At 45.5% G+C, this 15721-nt stretch overlaps 1 protein-coding gene across 1 annotated transcript in view; it reads left to right on the forward strand.

Moving 5' to 3' along the window:
* The first annotated feature begins 1883 nt into the window (after window positions 1-1883).
* Window positions 1884-15721, forward strand: part of Laptm4b (lysosomal protein transmembrane 4 beta) — a 62691-nt gene continuing 48853 nt past the window's right edge. The window contains exon 1 of the mRNA XM_052747595.1: window positions 1884-2180. Coding sequence (XP_052603555.1) covers window positions 2082-2180 — 99 coding nt within the window. The 5' untranslated portion in view covers window positions 1884-2081. The remainder of the gene's footprint in view (window positions 2181-15721) is intronic.

The following is a 15721-nucleotide window of genomic DNA, read 5'->3' on the forward strand; positions in this document are numbered from 1 at the left end:
AGCAAGAATTCTGGCCAGGTGGCATGCACACCTTTCATCCCAGCACTCTGGAGGCAGAGGCAGGGGGATCTCCGAGTTTGAGGCCAGCCTGATTTACAAAGTGAACAGCCAGGGCTGTTACACTGAGAAACTCTTGTCTCAAAAAAAAAAAAGAATTCTATACAACGAGCTAGAATAAAAAGAATTCTATACAATGAAAGAGCTAGAATATACATCATGGGGTGGGCAGTCATAATTCAATGTAGGTTCAAAACATATTTTGCAAGACACATCAGGTTTAGGAAACAAACTTTTTTTTTTTTTTTTTTTTTTTTTAGGTTTTCGAGACAGGTTTTCTCTGTGTAGCCCTGGCCAGGAGCTTATATTCTTAACTAGAACTACAAACTTATCCCATAGGGAGTGGTAACTTAACAACAATGTGACTTCTGTTCTGAAGTGAAGCCAACATGGGTCCTCAGAAAGCCCCAAACAAAAACTAAAAGCGAGTAACCTAGCTCTATCTAAGTTCCTGGGGAAGCTTCAGTTCTTTTTGTTGCTGTTTGTTTTTGGAGATAGGGTCTACATAGTTCTGGCTGTCCTGGAACTTACCATGAAGACCAGGCTGCCCCTCTACCCCCACATCTCTCTTTAGCTAGCTTCTAGTCTGTATTTTAAAATCTATAGCAATTTGGCAAATGTGACTTCTTATCTTGAATAGTAAATTTTCTGAAATATAAAATTCACTTGAATATGTGTCCTATGCTTAATAAATCTGAAATTTCAGCAGGAAAAGAGAGATAACTATGGTAATTTACCAAGGTTGTGAATTTTCAGCGTGTTTCAATGCAGTATTCCTCATCCTATATTTCCATTCCTTTTTTGAGCACTAATACTTGTCCAGTGGCTGTGGACATAATCATACACTAAAATTTTTGCAACCCTGAAGCTGGAACTCATATTTTCTTGCATTCGAAGATAACACTCGGCCATGAGAGGAAAAGCCCGTAAGGATCCCAAAGAGAAAATTATCTGTAACGTTATGAAGAAAAGAAACAAATACTGAGCTTTTCCAATTCCTTCCACAATAACATCTCCACTCAAGGACGTGCATTTGGTATCTCGGGGGAGAGAACCCGGGTTTGAACTATACACCAAGAATGTGGTAAGTGTATGTCTTTGTGAAACTAACCAATCTTATTTGACACGTACTTAAATTTAAATCGAACCCGTTTTATTTCTCGTTCCAAGTCTGAAATAAAACTTTCACACGGACTTTTAATCTCACGTATCCAAGATTCTTAGCTGTCACTGTGGTCAGAGGCTAAGCCGTGGATGCAAGCCTTCAAGACAAAACGCCAGCTGGAGGAAGTCCCCCCACCCCCATCCTCTGGGCTCTCCCTCAACGTTGTGTTGTGTCTTAAAGAACTCACGGCAGTAATTGTTTCTTTACAGCTTCAGTCATTATTAAAAATGCTGCCGAAGCACAGTGAGGATGCCCTTGACACACATCCTATTTTCTGGGAAAAGATTGCTACCAGAGTAATTGAGCTGGGAAGCTGAGACAAATTGCTCTCAGCGGGTTCCGCAGTGGTTCAAAGTACCGCAGTTGACTGGAACCACACATACCACGCACTTCCCTGCCTCCAGTTTGCAAGATAACTACAGTCCTGGCACAGCACCCACCGATTATCCGCAAGCTAGACTCGAGGCAGACACAGCTGGAATGAATCTGAATCCCAAGCAAAGTTGCACCCATTGCCGGAGGAAAGCTGCGGAGCCTCCCTGAGGGTCCAACAACCACGCGTCTACTTGCGCAGCGCTCCGGACGCCCGCAGCTGGCTGGAGCCGGCGGTGACATCACGAGCCCCGGCAGGCCACGTGACCCAGCCTCGCCTCCCCCGCCCCCTCGCGTCGCCGCGGTCTTCGAGCTCAGTGTCCCGCCGCAGCCGCCGCTCGGAGCTCGGGCAGCGCGGAGCCAGGGGCCGGGCGAACGGGTCGGGCGTCGGAGCGGCCAAGGAGAGGGGCCGCAGCAGCCGACCGGGCCAGCGGGGCCGGGACCCGAGCGGACGAGGCTCTTGCAAACTTGTGCGCGCGTCGGAGCGATGAAGATGGTCGCGCCCTGGACGCGGTTCTACTCCCACAGCTGCTGCCTGTGCTGCCATGTCCGCACCGGCACCATCCTGCTGGGCGTCTGGTACCTGGTGAGCGCGGCCGGGCACCGAGGGGGCCACCCCGCGCGCCGCGCACCCCGCGCCGCCGAGTCCTTCCAGCTCGGCCTCGGCCTCGGGGCCGCCCGCGATCATCCGCCTAAAGTTGTATTATTAGAAAGTTAATTCTCGGGGAGAGCCGATCTGCAGCGGCGGGGGCGGGGGAGGAGGCCCGGGGCCCTGCAGGATGTGCGGCGTGCACGTCCACCCCGGTGCGGCACTGCCGTGAGTTCGCGTCCGAGCAGAAATGGTTGGGAAGTTCTTGCCGGTCTTGAGTGGGTTTTCCCTACACATGCTTGTTTTAAAGCCTCTACACCGGGAAGGCACCGCAGTGTGACTGTGTCCCAGTCGGCCTGGAGAAGCCATCTTACACCCACTCAGGTTCCTGCCCGTGGACAGGTGATCCCTCTAAGCTGGCACGGCGGGCAAATGCAGTTTTTAAAAATGGCTTTTCAGATTGGCGCTTTTAAGGTCTCATTTGTGTAGAGAACAAGCGGTGATTCTCTTGGGCGGTCGGGAAGCCTGATGGATTCTTGCCCTGTGACGCTGCCCTTGGTTGATGGTTGGCAGCCCTGGACTGCACCAGCCTTGAGTCGATTCCTCTGCATTTTGGATTTTGTGACATCATTTTTGGGAGTTAGGTCCGAGCTACTTGGCAATGAATAACACTGCAAGATGAAGCGCCTTAGAAAGTGGTAGTTAAGTATATAACGTTTTAGTTAGAATTCATTCTTATATCCCTCAGCACTTGTCTTCTCCCCGCCCTCCCTTTGGTGGCTCATATTTAATATTTGATAGTTTAAAAAGTATACAGTATATCGAATTATAAACTGCTTTGTGCCATTTTAAGCAAAGCATTCCCCTCCCTTGTGATGTTATTGGCTATTTATAGTCTCAAGTTTCCTTTAGTTGGGCTCATTATGGCTACATAATAGAAATTTTTAGCCCTAAAAGCTTTCCAACAGATTGTTGATATGTGTGGGTTCTGGCTGTGCAGTGTGAATGCAGATTGAACATTAGTGCATTGGCTCAGCCTTGACTTTTCTTAAAGCCAAGGAATTTACAGAAATTTAAAATCAGAGTTGGAGTATAGTGAGCAGTCTCTTCGAGAAGTGCTTTTGCGGATGGTCAAGGCAGACAGTCGCCTGCAGATGTCTGTGTCTTCCTTGGAAGTGTTCAGACCGGCAGGCTGGCAAGCGCTTGGGTGGATGTAATTTGTAAAATCTAGGGCATTGCATTAGGCAAATGCACTACATGATCTACAGGGGAGATAAATCTACTTGAGCCCCGTGGTTGGCAGGTGGCCAAGCAGGCGGTACTGGTGATAAAAGCAGCGTTCTCCACACGCTTCCTTTCCTGAGGAGCCTGCCCTTTGTGGGGTATATGTGATGGGAAATGAGGCCTTTTGCAAGATAGCTTCCAAATAGACAGGAAACCAGGGTCCAGTACTCACCATCTTTACACAAAAGTCTTTTTTATTTCACAATACTGTTGAAAATGTCTTCAGTAGTTGAGTTCCTTATAGCTTTAAATATAATTTGGTTATCCAAAACCTTAATTTACATTTAAAAAGGCTAAAGTCGTTGGGGTCTAAGGCCTGAGGAAAAACCAGGCACCCCTCCTTCCCCAACCCCCCCCCCCCAACTATCCTCATGGTCCGGTGTAAGAGTTTTCTGGAAAAGGGTAAGAGTGGATGGGTGTTCCTAGTCCACTGTAGACTGCGCCAAATAAAGTGATTTGTTTTGTGCGTGTTTTCTAGTTGCTGTTTACCAGCGAGGTCCTGCGTGTTGTGTTCTGTGCTAGTAAAGCCAAATTTAAATATTCCTAGTGAAAACGGAGGTTAAGAGCTAGCAGGCATTTACACTTACAATCCTTGGTTTCAGCTCAAGTGATAGCTGGCCCATTTTCCCCCCTTTAAACCTTTTAAAAAGTTGTGGTTTTGCCTTGACTATCAAAGGTTTTCAGAAATAAAACATTGATTCAGCCCTTAGAGTTTTCTTTTTTTATTAGATTGCCATTCACATACAGTGAGCTTCGATTGTTCCTTGTACAGTTCATTGACAAATGTATAGACCTGCATAACTAAAGGTTTTGAAATTTTCTTTTCCTCATTTCTACCTGCTCTCATTCAGCCTGTCAGCACTGGGGAGCAGGCCACTTTACAGATTTTACTGTGTACACTTGTGTTCTGTTCCTTTCACTTAGCATGACTTCCTCTTGTTAGAATGTATGGATGGCTTGTGTTTTGTTGCTGAACATTATTCTATGAATACACCACACCTTATTTGTCCGTTTGCCAGGGATTGAGCAGTTTCTAGTTTGGGGGTATTTTATATATATTCAGCTGCTCTGAACATTCTTTAGCAAGATTTTGTTTTTAGGTGTATGTTTGTATTTGCAGTGGGTAGATACTATTGAGCGGAACCATTGCTCACCTGGTGAAATGTGTCCGACTCACCCAGTGCTAGCCCGTTTTCCAAAGTGGTCAGTTCAGGTTCAGTTTGCTCTGTTAACTACAGGGGGATGAAGTACTAGTTGTCTCACGGTCGCCAATATTTGGTGCTGTCAGCCCCTTAGATTTCAGCATTCTAGTGGTATACAGTGGTGCAATTTAATTTGCATTTCCCTCATGAAGAGTGATGTGTAGGGGTTTGGCTTTGGTTATGAACCAATTGCATGTCTTTTTATTGGGCTCTGTCTCATTAATTTGTAGAAACTACATACTTGGATACCAGTTCTTAAATATGTATTTGTGACTGTAATCTCTCAGACTCTGGTTTGCACACTCTTGCACACACTCTCCCTTCCTTCCTCCCCACTCTCTCTCCACACCCTCCTTGCCTCCCTCTCCACATCCTGCCTCCCTTCCTCCCTTTATCTCTCTCCACATCCTCCCTTCCTCCTCCCTCTCTCCACACCGTCCCTCCCTCTCCCTTCTCTCCCCAAACCTCCCTTTCCCTCTCCACATCCTCCCTCCCTCCCTCCTTCCCTTCCTCCATCTTCCTTCCTTCTTTCCTTCCATTTACTTATTTTTTTGAGGCAAGGTCTTTCTATGTGGTCATGGCTGTCCTGGAACTTGCTATGTAGACCAGACTGGCCTCAAAATTGTAGAGATCTGCCTACCTCTGCCTCCCAATGCTGGGATTAAAGTAGTGACTCCTCGCCCTACACACTAATTTTCTTTGTTTTTGTTTGTTTTTTGAGACAGGGTTTCTTTGTGTATGTAGCCTTGGCTGTTCTGGAACTAGGTCTGTAGACCAGGCTGGCCTCTACTTCCTGATTGCTGAGGTTAAAGGCATGGGCCACCACTGCCTGGTCATACTCATTTTCTTTAATATGACATTTTGGTGATTAGAAATCACTCAGAAGTGTAAGATTTTAAGTTCAATTTTCAAAGTTAATACTTTCTGTATCCTATGAAATCAAGGGCTATAATGTTTTCTTTCTAAAAGCTATATGTGGTTTTAGCTTTTCTGTGAAGTAGGAGCTGGTATTCATTTATTACTCAAAAAGGCTGTTTAATGCTGAGCATGCCTGTAATCTCAGCACTCAGGAGCTGAACCAAGAGAACTGCCATGAGTTTAGAACAGCCTATTGAAATGTGTAGAAGGCTTGGCGTTGGTGGCGCACGCCTTTAATCCCAGCACTCAGGAGGCAGAGGCAGGTGGATCTCTGCGAGTTTGAGGCCAGCCTGGTCTCCAAAGCGAGTTCCAGGAAAGGTGCAAATGCTACACAGAGAAACCCTGTCTCGAAAAACCAAAAACCAAAAACCAAAAAAAAAGAAAGAAATGTGTAGAAGAATGATGCTGTGCATTCTGGAATGTTCTCTCTCTCCTGTAACACGAATCTTAAAAGGTCTTATTAAATAAAAAACCCAGAACCAGATATTGGGGTGAATAGCTGAGAGATCAGAAAAGCAGGAAGAAGCCAGTCATGTTCTTACCTGCTTGGAGATCCTCCTCCAAAGAGACCTACTTCCTGTATACCCACGCCTATATGCCTTGCTGTTCTGCCATCTCATTTCCTCTCCACCCAGCTACATCACTTCCTCTTCCAGCCCAGCTCTGTCACTTCCTATCTATCTGTACAGACCTCTAGACCTTTATGGTTAACTAGTGTTGGAATTTAAGGTATGTACCACCACGCCTGGCTCTGTTCCCAGTGTGGCCTTGAACTCACAGAGATCTAGACTGATCTCTGCCTTCCGAGTGATAGGATTAAAATCGTGTGCTACCATTGCCTGACTTCTATGTTCACTTTAGTGGCTGACTTTTTCCTCTGATCCTTAGATAAACTTTATTGGGGTATATAGATAAAATATCACCACACTGTCCATCAGAGCAGATCTGCTGTATTCAAGGGTTCAACATGGTCAGTCTCGGTGTTTGGGGATGTATCTGTAATGGATATATGCAGCCCTCCATCATTCATTAAATAATACAGTATAATTATTTATGTCATATTTACATAGTATTAGTTGTAAGTAAGCTAAACACAACCTCTAAGAAGACATGCTAGGCTCTAGGCAAATGCTAAGCCATTTTATGTAAGATGTAAGCATTGAAGGAGTTTGGCGTCTCCCCTTCTGCCCAAATTTTCCCATACACATCTCTGACTATACATTTAGACTCCCCAGCTCAATGCCTCTATTTTTAGTTTAAAAAATTATGTGTATGAAGGTCCACCAGCATGTGTGTATGTGCACACATCATGTGCATGCAGTTCTCTCAGAGATCAAGAAGGGGGTCATAGGTCCTCTGGCACTGGACAGTTGTGAGCTGACACATGGGTGCTGGGAACCAAAGTGTTCCTAATAACTGAGCCATCTCTCCAGCCCTGTCTGGTTCTGACACCCTAGTCTCTCTATTACAGCTCCATGTCCTGTTTATTTTTTTTGTCTGGATCTTCCTCTTACCATCATTTCTCGTTTATGCTCTGATTAGCTCTCACTCACTACTGTAGAATAATGACTGATCTATCTTAAACAGTTAATATCTCTTTATCCCTTTGTCTTCCAGGTATCCTTTTTATTTTATGTATATGGATACTCTATCTGCATGTATGCCTTTATACCAGAAGAGGGTATCAGATCCCACTATAGATAATTGTGAGCCACCATGTGGGTGCTGGGAATCAAATCAGGACCTCTGGAAGAGCAGCCAGTGCTCTTAACCACTGAGCCATCTCTCTAGCCCTCACTCTCCCACTTTTTAAAAAGACATTTTTATTTATGTGTGTTTATCTGTGCCATTTGTGTGCTGGTGCCCTTGGAGCCCAGAAGAGGGTGTTGGAGTCCCTTAAGCTAAAAATATAGGCTGTTGTGAGCTGCCCAGTGTGGGTACTGAGACCCCTGCTCAGGTTCTCTGGAAGAGCAGGAAGTGCTCTTAACTGCTGAGCTGTCTCTTCGGCCCTAGATATACTTTTAAATACAAATGACTATGATGTTGCAAGCTGTACTTTTTGTCTTCTAGGGTATATTCATAGGGCAGTTGACAGTATATCAGATTATAGGCTGTGAGAGGTTCAAATTAACTGTGTAGTTGACTTTGAAGGCCTGGCCAACCTGTGTTTCACGCCTAATGTGTTCTCTTTGTACCCCCCAAAGTTATGGTATTATAACTATTGACTTTTCTGGGGATAGGACAGTCAAACTGGCATCCTGTGTTTTAGCTTTTGCTATGTTGTCATGTCCCTTTTTAAAGTTTATTTTTATTTCATTTCACTTTATTTATATTATTATTATTATTATTATTATGAGACAGGGTTTCTCTGTGTAGCCCTGGCTGTCCTGGAACTCACACTGTAGACCAGGCTGGACTTGAACTCAGAGATCTATCTGCCTGCCTCTGCCTTCCTAGTGCTGGGATCAAAAAGTTGTGCACCACTACACCTAGCTGTCCTGTCCCTTCTTATATAGACCTCAGAGCAATCTTGAGTCAGGTGTGGTTGGTGGTAATGTAGTCGTTTAAGATGAATAGTTTCTTGCCAGCTGTCAAATTATACTCAGTAAGTCCAGGGCAATAATATGGGCTGACTCACGGTACTGTATAGTTCTTATTGTCCAATGTTTTCTCTGTAAAAGATTGAAATACTGTGCTGAGGAGCCAGAGTTATATTGTCTAGGCAGTAGGGGAACCACTGAAGAGTTATGAACAGGGGTGATAGTGTATATAGGGTGTTATTATTGTTATTTTGAGACAGGATCTCACTCTGTATGTAGCCCTGACTGGCCTTGAACTTACGTCAGATCCTCTTGCTTCTGTCTCCGAAGTGCTGAGAGTACAGGTGTGGGCTGCCATGTCTGGCTAGCCAGCTTTTAGGGCAGATTAAAATGAACAGGGTGTTTGAGATGGCTGGAAAGTCAGATCAGGGCGTCACACCTCTAACAGGCTCTTTCCAGGCAGATCTCATTTGCTGATGTTGTAATATAGATGAAGGATTTATGTTAGATCTCTGTTGCCATGTAGCTTTTAACCATCTGATTTGAATCAATTTGGATAGTTTTACTTATTTAAACAAATGGCCTTTTTTCACTGCTCCCCTCTCTGAGAATTAAGGGCAGCTCTGTAAAATATTAGCTGGTGGTGGGGTTGTTGAATGATGTGTATATGATACACACACACACACACACACACACACACACACACACACACACACGCCATATATTCCCCCATTAAAAGTAAAGTTTTACTAATGGTTATTGGTTGTTAGAACACTTTTTAAACGTTATTTATTTTATATGTATGTGCATTTTACCTGCATGTATATCTGAGCACATGAATGCCTGATGCCTGCAGAGGCCAGAAGTGGGTGTCTGGTCCCCTGGAACTGGATGGTTGTGAGTTACCATGTGGTTGTTGGGAATTGAACCCAGGTCCTCTGCCGAGAGCAGCCAGTACTCTTAAGTGCTGAGCCACTTCTCCAACCCCAGTTAAGATAGTTTAAAGACAAGCTGGACAAAAATAAAAGGTTGCCATCAAAGCTGTTTATTAATATCAAATTCCCATGACCCCTTTAAGCATATCTAACAGAATATCAGGTATTAACTTGATTTAAGTGGGCTTTACATTATGAAATACAGTATGTTTAACTGTACTCCACATGCAGGCACATATCTGTAATTCTAACAGAGAAGCTGAGGCAGGAGGATTGCTGGATACATAGCAAGATCCTGTCTAAAAACAAAAACAAAACTCCTGTAATTTGTTTTGTCAACTTTCAGTCTCCATCTTGCAGGAGGAAGAGGCCAGAATTCTCCCTTCCTGTCCTACCCCTTTGGGGGGGGGGCTTTTTTATTTTTAAAATTTTATTTTATTTGTGTGTGTGTGTGTGTGTGTGTGTGTGTGTGTGTGTGTGTGTGTGCGCGTGCGCGCACACGTGCGTGCACATTACATATACGTGGGTGCTGGGAACTGAACTTCAGTCTTCTGAAAGAGCAAGTTCTCTTAACTGCTGGGACATCTCTTCAGCCCCAGCGTTTGTATTTTGAGACAGGTGTCATGTATCTCAGGCTGGCCTAGAACTTCTTGTGTAGCCCAGGATGATCTTGAACTCTGGATTCTCCTGCTTCCATCTTCCAAAAGACGATGCAGGTGAGTGAGCATCACCGTGCCAGCTGGGTTAATGTTGGGCTGGAGTGATTCTCAAGCCCAAGCAGTTAACTCCTTGGCTTTCTAGAACTTTTGGAACACTGGAAATTGTTGAAGGTTATGAACTGTTTTTGTTTTTGTTTTTCCTTTTCTTTCTTTCTTTCTTTCTTTCTTTCTTTCTTTCTTTCTTTCTTTCTTTCTTTCCTTTTCTTTTCTTCTTTCTTTCTTTCTTTCTTTCTTTCTTTCTTTCTTTCTTTCTTTCTTTCTTTCCTTTTCTTTTCTTTTTTCTTTCTTTCTTTTTTTTTTTTTTTTTTGAGACAGGGTTTCTTTGTGTTACAGCCCTGGCTGTCCTGGAACTCTCTCTGTAGACCATGCTGCCCTCGAACTGAGAAATCTGCCTGCCTCTGCCTTCTGAGTGCTGGGATTAAAGGCTTGAACTAGTTCTTATTTTGCTTGAAGCAAAATAAAAATTAAGCAAAGATCACACTGCAGTCACCAGTAAGAACTTGATGGGAGCTGGAGAGGTGGCAGCCATTAGGAGGGAGCCATAGTTGTTGAGGACTCGACCCCCATCTGGTCTCCACAGGCACTTGCATTCAGGTGCATATAACCACACACAGACACACACACATACATAGGATTAAAATAATTAAAATCAACTGGGACTGGGGAGATGGCCCAGCTGTTAAGAGCATTTGTAGAGGACCCGGGTTTAGTTCTCATTATCCACATGGTAGCTCACATCTATCTGTATGTGACTCCAGTTCCAGTTATACACATAAAATAAACCTTTTTTCTTTTTTATAAAGTAAAATCAAACCTTTAAAGTTTAAAATTTGTCTTTGCAGTTGTGCTTTCAAGGGATAATATTTCTCAGATTCTGTGAGGGGTCAAGGAAATGCTTACTTACAGCAACATAATTAAACAGTTTGTTTATACATTTTTATTTCATTAGTTTTTGAAAGATTCTGTTTTATGTTTTGCTGGCATGTGTTTTTGTGCGCCCCACCCCACCCCCATGTGTTCTGTACCTGTTTAAGCCAGAAGAGGTTGTCAGAGCCCTCGCATGTGAACCACCATGTGGGTGCTGAGAATTGAACCCGGCTCCTCTGGAAGTGTGGCCAATGCTCTCAACCATGGAGCCACCTCTCCAGCCCTATTTATAAATTAAAAAATAGCCGTGCGTGGTGGTGCACGCCTTTAATCCTAGTGCTCGGAAGTAGAGGCAGGCAGATCTCTGTGAATTTGAGGCCAGCCAGGGCTACAGAGAAACCCTTTGGGGACTCACAGTTGTCTCTCACACTGCCCGGCTTCAGCGGGTGAGATGAACTTCAGCACTAGGGACTCCATCTTGATTCGAACCTGGGCTGTTTGCGCCCAGGGTAGAAATTTGGTCCTGAGCAATGTCTTACTGTCGATTTTTGTTTGTTTGTTTGTTTTGGTTTTTCAAGACAGAGTTTCTCTGGATCTCGCTCTGAAGACCAGGCTGGCCTCGAACTCACAGAGATCCGCCTGGCTCTTTAATAATGTGAATTTAGTTTTAAATTGTTAGTAAAAATACAGTTGAATTTTTCCAACTGTGAGCCACCAAGATGACATGGCCATCTGGTTCCATGGTGCAGTTATGGTAAGCAGGGGCTTCTGGCGTGGTGGGGTCAGTGTCTGTGGTTATCTCAGTGGAGGGCTTGGTACTGCCAGAAATGGAGGTGATCGAGAAGACCACCACTACCACAGTTTCAAGCCAAATTTGAAGCAAGCTCTAATTAAATACTGGCCAGGTGGATGGGCTCTGGCCAGGTCCATACCCAGGTTCTTGGGAAATGGCCCAGAATCAGGTATGGCAAGGGCTTAAGAAGAAAAACCCATAATTGATTGCATTTCCCATCAGGTCCAATCAGGGGCAAGCATACATCCTGATGTATTTCCAGCCTGTGAACCTCCCGCCCACATATGATCAAGCACATCCGGTGCAGATGGGTCAAACAAGCTTGTTTAGGGGAGTGAAAACATGTGCCTTGTTAACTCCCATAAACAATAGTCTCCAGCATTTCAGGAACTGTCCTTGGGCGAGGGGTTTGCAGATCAGAGGCATTTTTGTTTCATGGATCTCTTAGGCATAGTAATTAAAACTTAAAATGTAATTTAGGCTCTCACAGCCTCCAACTCCACCATGAGGTGTGGCTTTGGGTCCACATTTACAAGGTCAAACTATTAGGACCAAATCCTGGGTTTTGGCGGTCTCAAGCCAGGCCTGGCCATCAATGTGCCAGTTACAGAGAAAGCAGAGAAAAGGGATTTATTCAGTATGGCAGTTAGGAAGAGGAACAAAGGGAGGTGTTTGCGTTCTGACATGGATTTAAGTAGAGGGTAATTGTCATTTATTAAGTGGCACTGTTTACCATGCGAGAAAAGCCATGAGCTACAACCAAACCCTCTATAAGAGTTTATTAAGGGAAGGGAACAGAAGGGGTGTGTGTAGGCCTATGGAATGACCGCAACATGCGCATATGCACTTATGTAGCTACGCCGTTCATGCACATAGATTATGTGACCACGCAGCACACAGATTACGTGATCACGCAGCACACGGATTAGTAGGACGTAAGACCCTGGAATGACTAAGCATCTTCCCTGGCTACTGGACAGAGCATGTGCGGTCATGTAGCTGGGGGTGTGGCCAGGAATTCTAACAGTAATGTAGCTAAACAGTCTTGATCCAGGTATGGCTCTGCCTAGCATTGCCCTGCAAGGTGGTCTAACAGATGTCAGAATTTAGAAATCTCTTCTGGTGGGCAAGCTCATGTTCTGGCTGATAACAACAGGCCCCTTGCTTTCCCCCACCCAGCATGAGATTCCTCAGGAAATGTTCATTGTTTAGGGTTCCCTGTCTGATAGCCAAAGAGGGTGCACAAATGGTTGGTTGGTTTCCCCTCAGAACGTTTTCTCTTAATGTCTAGCTAGCCAGCGTTTTTGTTCTGGGGTGAGATGGTCCCTGCTTCCATCTCCCCAGTGCCCTGTGCCCAGCTGCTCACCTTCATTAAGATAAAGTAACATTTAAAAATGGGCTGGAGAGATGGCTCAGCAGTTGAGAAACACTGGCTGCTCTTCCAAAGGACCCAGGTTCTTTTCCCAGCATCCACACAATGGCTCCAAACCGTGTGTAACTAACTCTTGCTCCAGGGCATGCAGCACCTGGTCTCTGGTCTCCATGGGTACCAGGCACACACATAATGCACAGACATACACAGGCAAAACACCCATCCACAAACAATTAATTTTTTAAATATAGAGAATGAATTTATTTGAAGTTTATGGGATGCCAGCTTCCACTTTTACCCCGGGTACTCTTGAGGAGAGAGGGATGAGAAACTTGTAGACAGAAAGAAAACAGAGATTGAGACCGACAGAAACGCAGGAGAGCTTCGGGAGGATCTGGATCAATATCCACCGGCCCTTTCTGTCTCTTCAAAAGGGCTTTTTATAACAATGCCAAGGGGTAGGGCAAAAGACCTCCCCTAAGCACAGCCAAGTGCAGACCCTTCCAGATACCTGGTAACCACGTGTGTGGTCAAGCCATCCCCTTCTGCAGCCCTGCTGTGTAAAGCAAGCTCAGATCCCACTAGGAAACCTGTGGGCCCCCACAGTGGCTTGGACCATAACTGGGAAGGAGAAAAGACAAAACAAAAAGCCAGCAAATGGCACTTGTAGCTTTCATTGTAGGCCCCCCTCACCAGAGCCAGGAGTCCGGCTCTCAGTGTGCGCCATTTTCATTCCCAGCCCAGTATTTCTGGTAGGGATCCCCATACTCCGGGCCCCAGTTAAAATTAGGCCTGGCCGAGACGGAGCCTTCCCACTAGTCCCCTCAGCTGCTCTGGAGATAGCGTCTTATCTCGGCCCTGACACTGAACACCAGATTTCACCCCCCAGGGAACTCCTGGAATGTGAAACCCACACTCAGCTGTGGTCCCCTTTGTTTCCCTCACTCTTTGGGTGGTCTGTCTTATTTCTGTGCTCGGTCAAAAGGTCAATAACCACTTTAGTCCTGTTCAATGTCCCTATCTGGTATAGGAAAGCTGCTGCCATCTGGTTCTGCTGTTCCCAGAGGCCAGAGGACCAGGGTTGTAGAGGGGACCACCGTCCTAACTAACCTGCGGCTTTTCTGGATCTACAGAAACCTTCCTTCATCTTTGTGTGTGATTGGGGACCTCTCACCATCATGTTTGGTTCTGGCCTGCTGAAAGGTGCAAAGTCAGGGCAGGGGAAATTTGGGGAACATGAGAATTAAAGTAAAATAAAGCCCCTTCCTTTACCTTGGATTCCAGTGGAAGCCTCTTGCCCATAGAGAAGCAGTGCTCCCAGAGGCTGAAGGCCTTTCTCCCTCCCTGCCCATAAACCTGCAGTTTTCTGGGGATGTTGCAGAAACCCAGTTTATAAGAAAAGATTGTGTCTGACTCTCCTTGTGCAGCCCTAGTGGTTCCTAGTTTAACCTCTTATCATAATTATACCTGGGACATCTCCACTTCTCAAAGAGAAAAAAGGGTGTTTAGCAACCTTTTGAGATGTAACCCGAGAGCCACAAACTGGGGTAAACGTGAGGCATTCATGGCTTGCCCTCCTTGTTCCCGTCCCCGCGGCTGGGCACATCCTGTTTTCCGAGCTCTTCGTGAGCCCGCTCACACTCTGAGCGCCGTTCTGAACCCTTGAGCTTTACCTTATATTAAGGTATCTGTAATGCAATTCCCCAGCTCTGCTGCATGAACTGGCTGTTTCTGAAGTTCCTTTCAACATCAAAGTCACGAACTCCAGTTTGGCCTGAGGAGGTCCCCAAGAGTCAGGGACTCCCAGCAGAGGCAGTGTGGTTCTAGGCAACCGCAGGAGAGTGACTTCGGTTTTCTAGGACATGTGGAAGTTGCACGTTAGACTGCAATTTGCATCTCAATAGCCAAACTGAAGTATGACTTAGTTACTGTACTCGGGAGGCTGGCAGGGATTACCATTGTGTGTGTCTATGTGTGGTGTGGTCAGAGGACAGTTTGTAGAAGTTGGTTCTACTCTTATCCTGTGGGTTCAAGTTTGGGCTGTGAGATCTGGCAGCGGGCACTTTTACCTACTTGCTGTGTGCAAACCACCCCCCACCCCCTAAAAATAAAAGGAAGCCAGGCAGTGGTGGTGCACGCCTTTAATCCCAGCACTCTGGAGGTAGAGGCAGATAGATTTCTGTGAGTTTAAGGCCAGCCTGGTCTACAGAGCTAGTTCCAGGACAGCCAGGGCTACACAGAGAAACCCTGTCTTGAAAAGGAGCTGGAGAGTTTGCTCATCAGTGTCTACTGCTATTGGAGATGATTTGAGTTCACTTCTCAGCCGCCATGTTGAGCAGTTTACATATTCAGGGAACTCCAGCTCCAGGGATTAGAGAGATGCCTTCTGGCATCTTCGGGTACATTTGTACTCAGATGCACTTACCTAAATGGACATCGTAGGAAATAAGACAGAGAGCAATGAGGAAGATTCCTGACTCCAACCTTTGATCTCCACACATTTGTGGTGTGCACACACAGTAATATATATTTTTTTTTTAATTTAAGCTTTGAGATAAAGATCACAGGATCCTGATAACAGCTGGCAGGAGGAAGACAATGGAGACAAAGTCATGCTTTTCAGTTGGGCATGGAGGTTGGAGAAAGCCCGGAGTGTCAGGGAAGGATGCCAGGCTTCTGGCTGATACCTGGAAAAGAAAAGGCACGTTCAGTTGCAGGCTTCAGATCGGAATTCAGAGGGCACCTGCTCCCGACTCTGTGCCAAGACAGAGGGTTACACCAAAGACAAGTGCTTGGTGATAGAAAAAAAAAAGGGAAAGTAGGGTAGGTGTGGTCATGCAAGCCTCTAATCCCAGCTCTCAGGAGGCAGAGGCAGGAGGATCTCTGAGTTTGAGGCCAGCCTGATTTA

Source organism: Peromyscus californicus, unplaced genomic scaffold, assembly GCF_007827085.1.
Source record: "Peromyscus californicus insignis strain IS unplaced genomic scaffold, ASM782708v3 Scaffold_20__1_contigs__length_68692818, whole genome shotgun sequence".
Classification (NCBI taxonomy): Eukaryota; Metazoa; Chordata; class Mammalia; order Rodentia; family Cricetidae; genus Peromyscus; species Peromyscus californicus.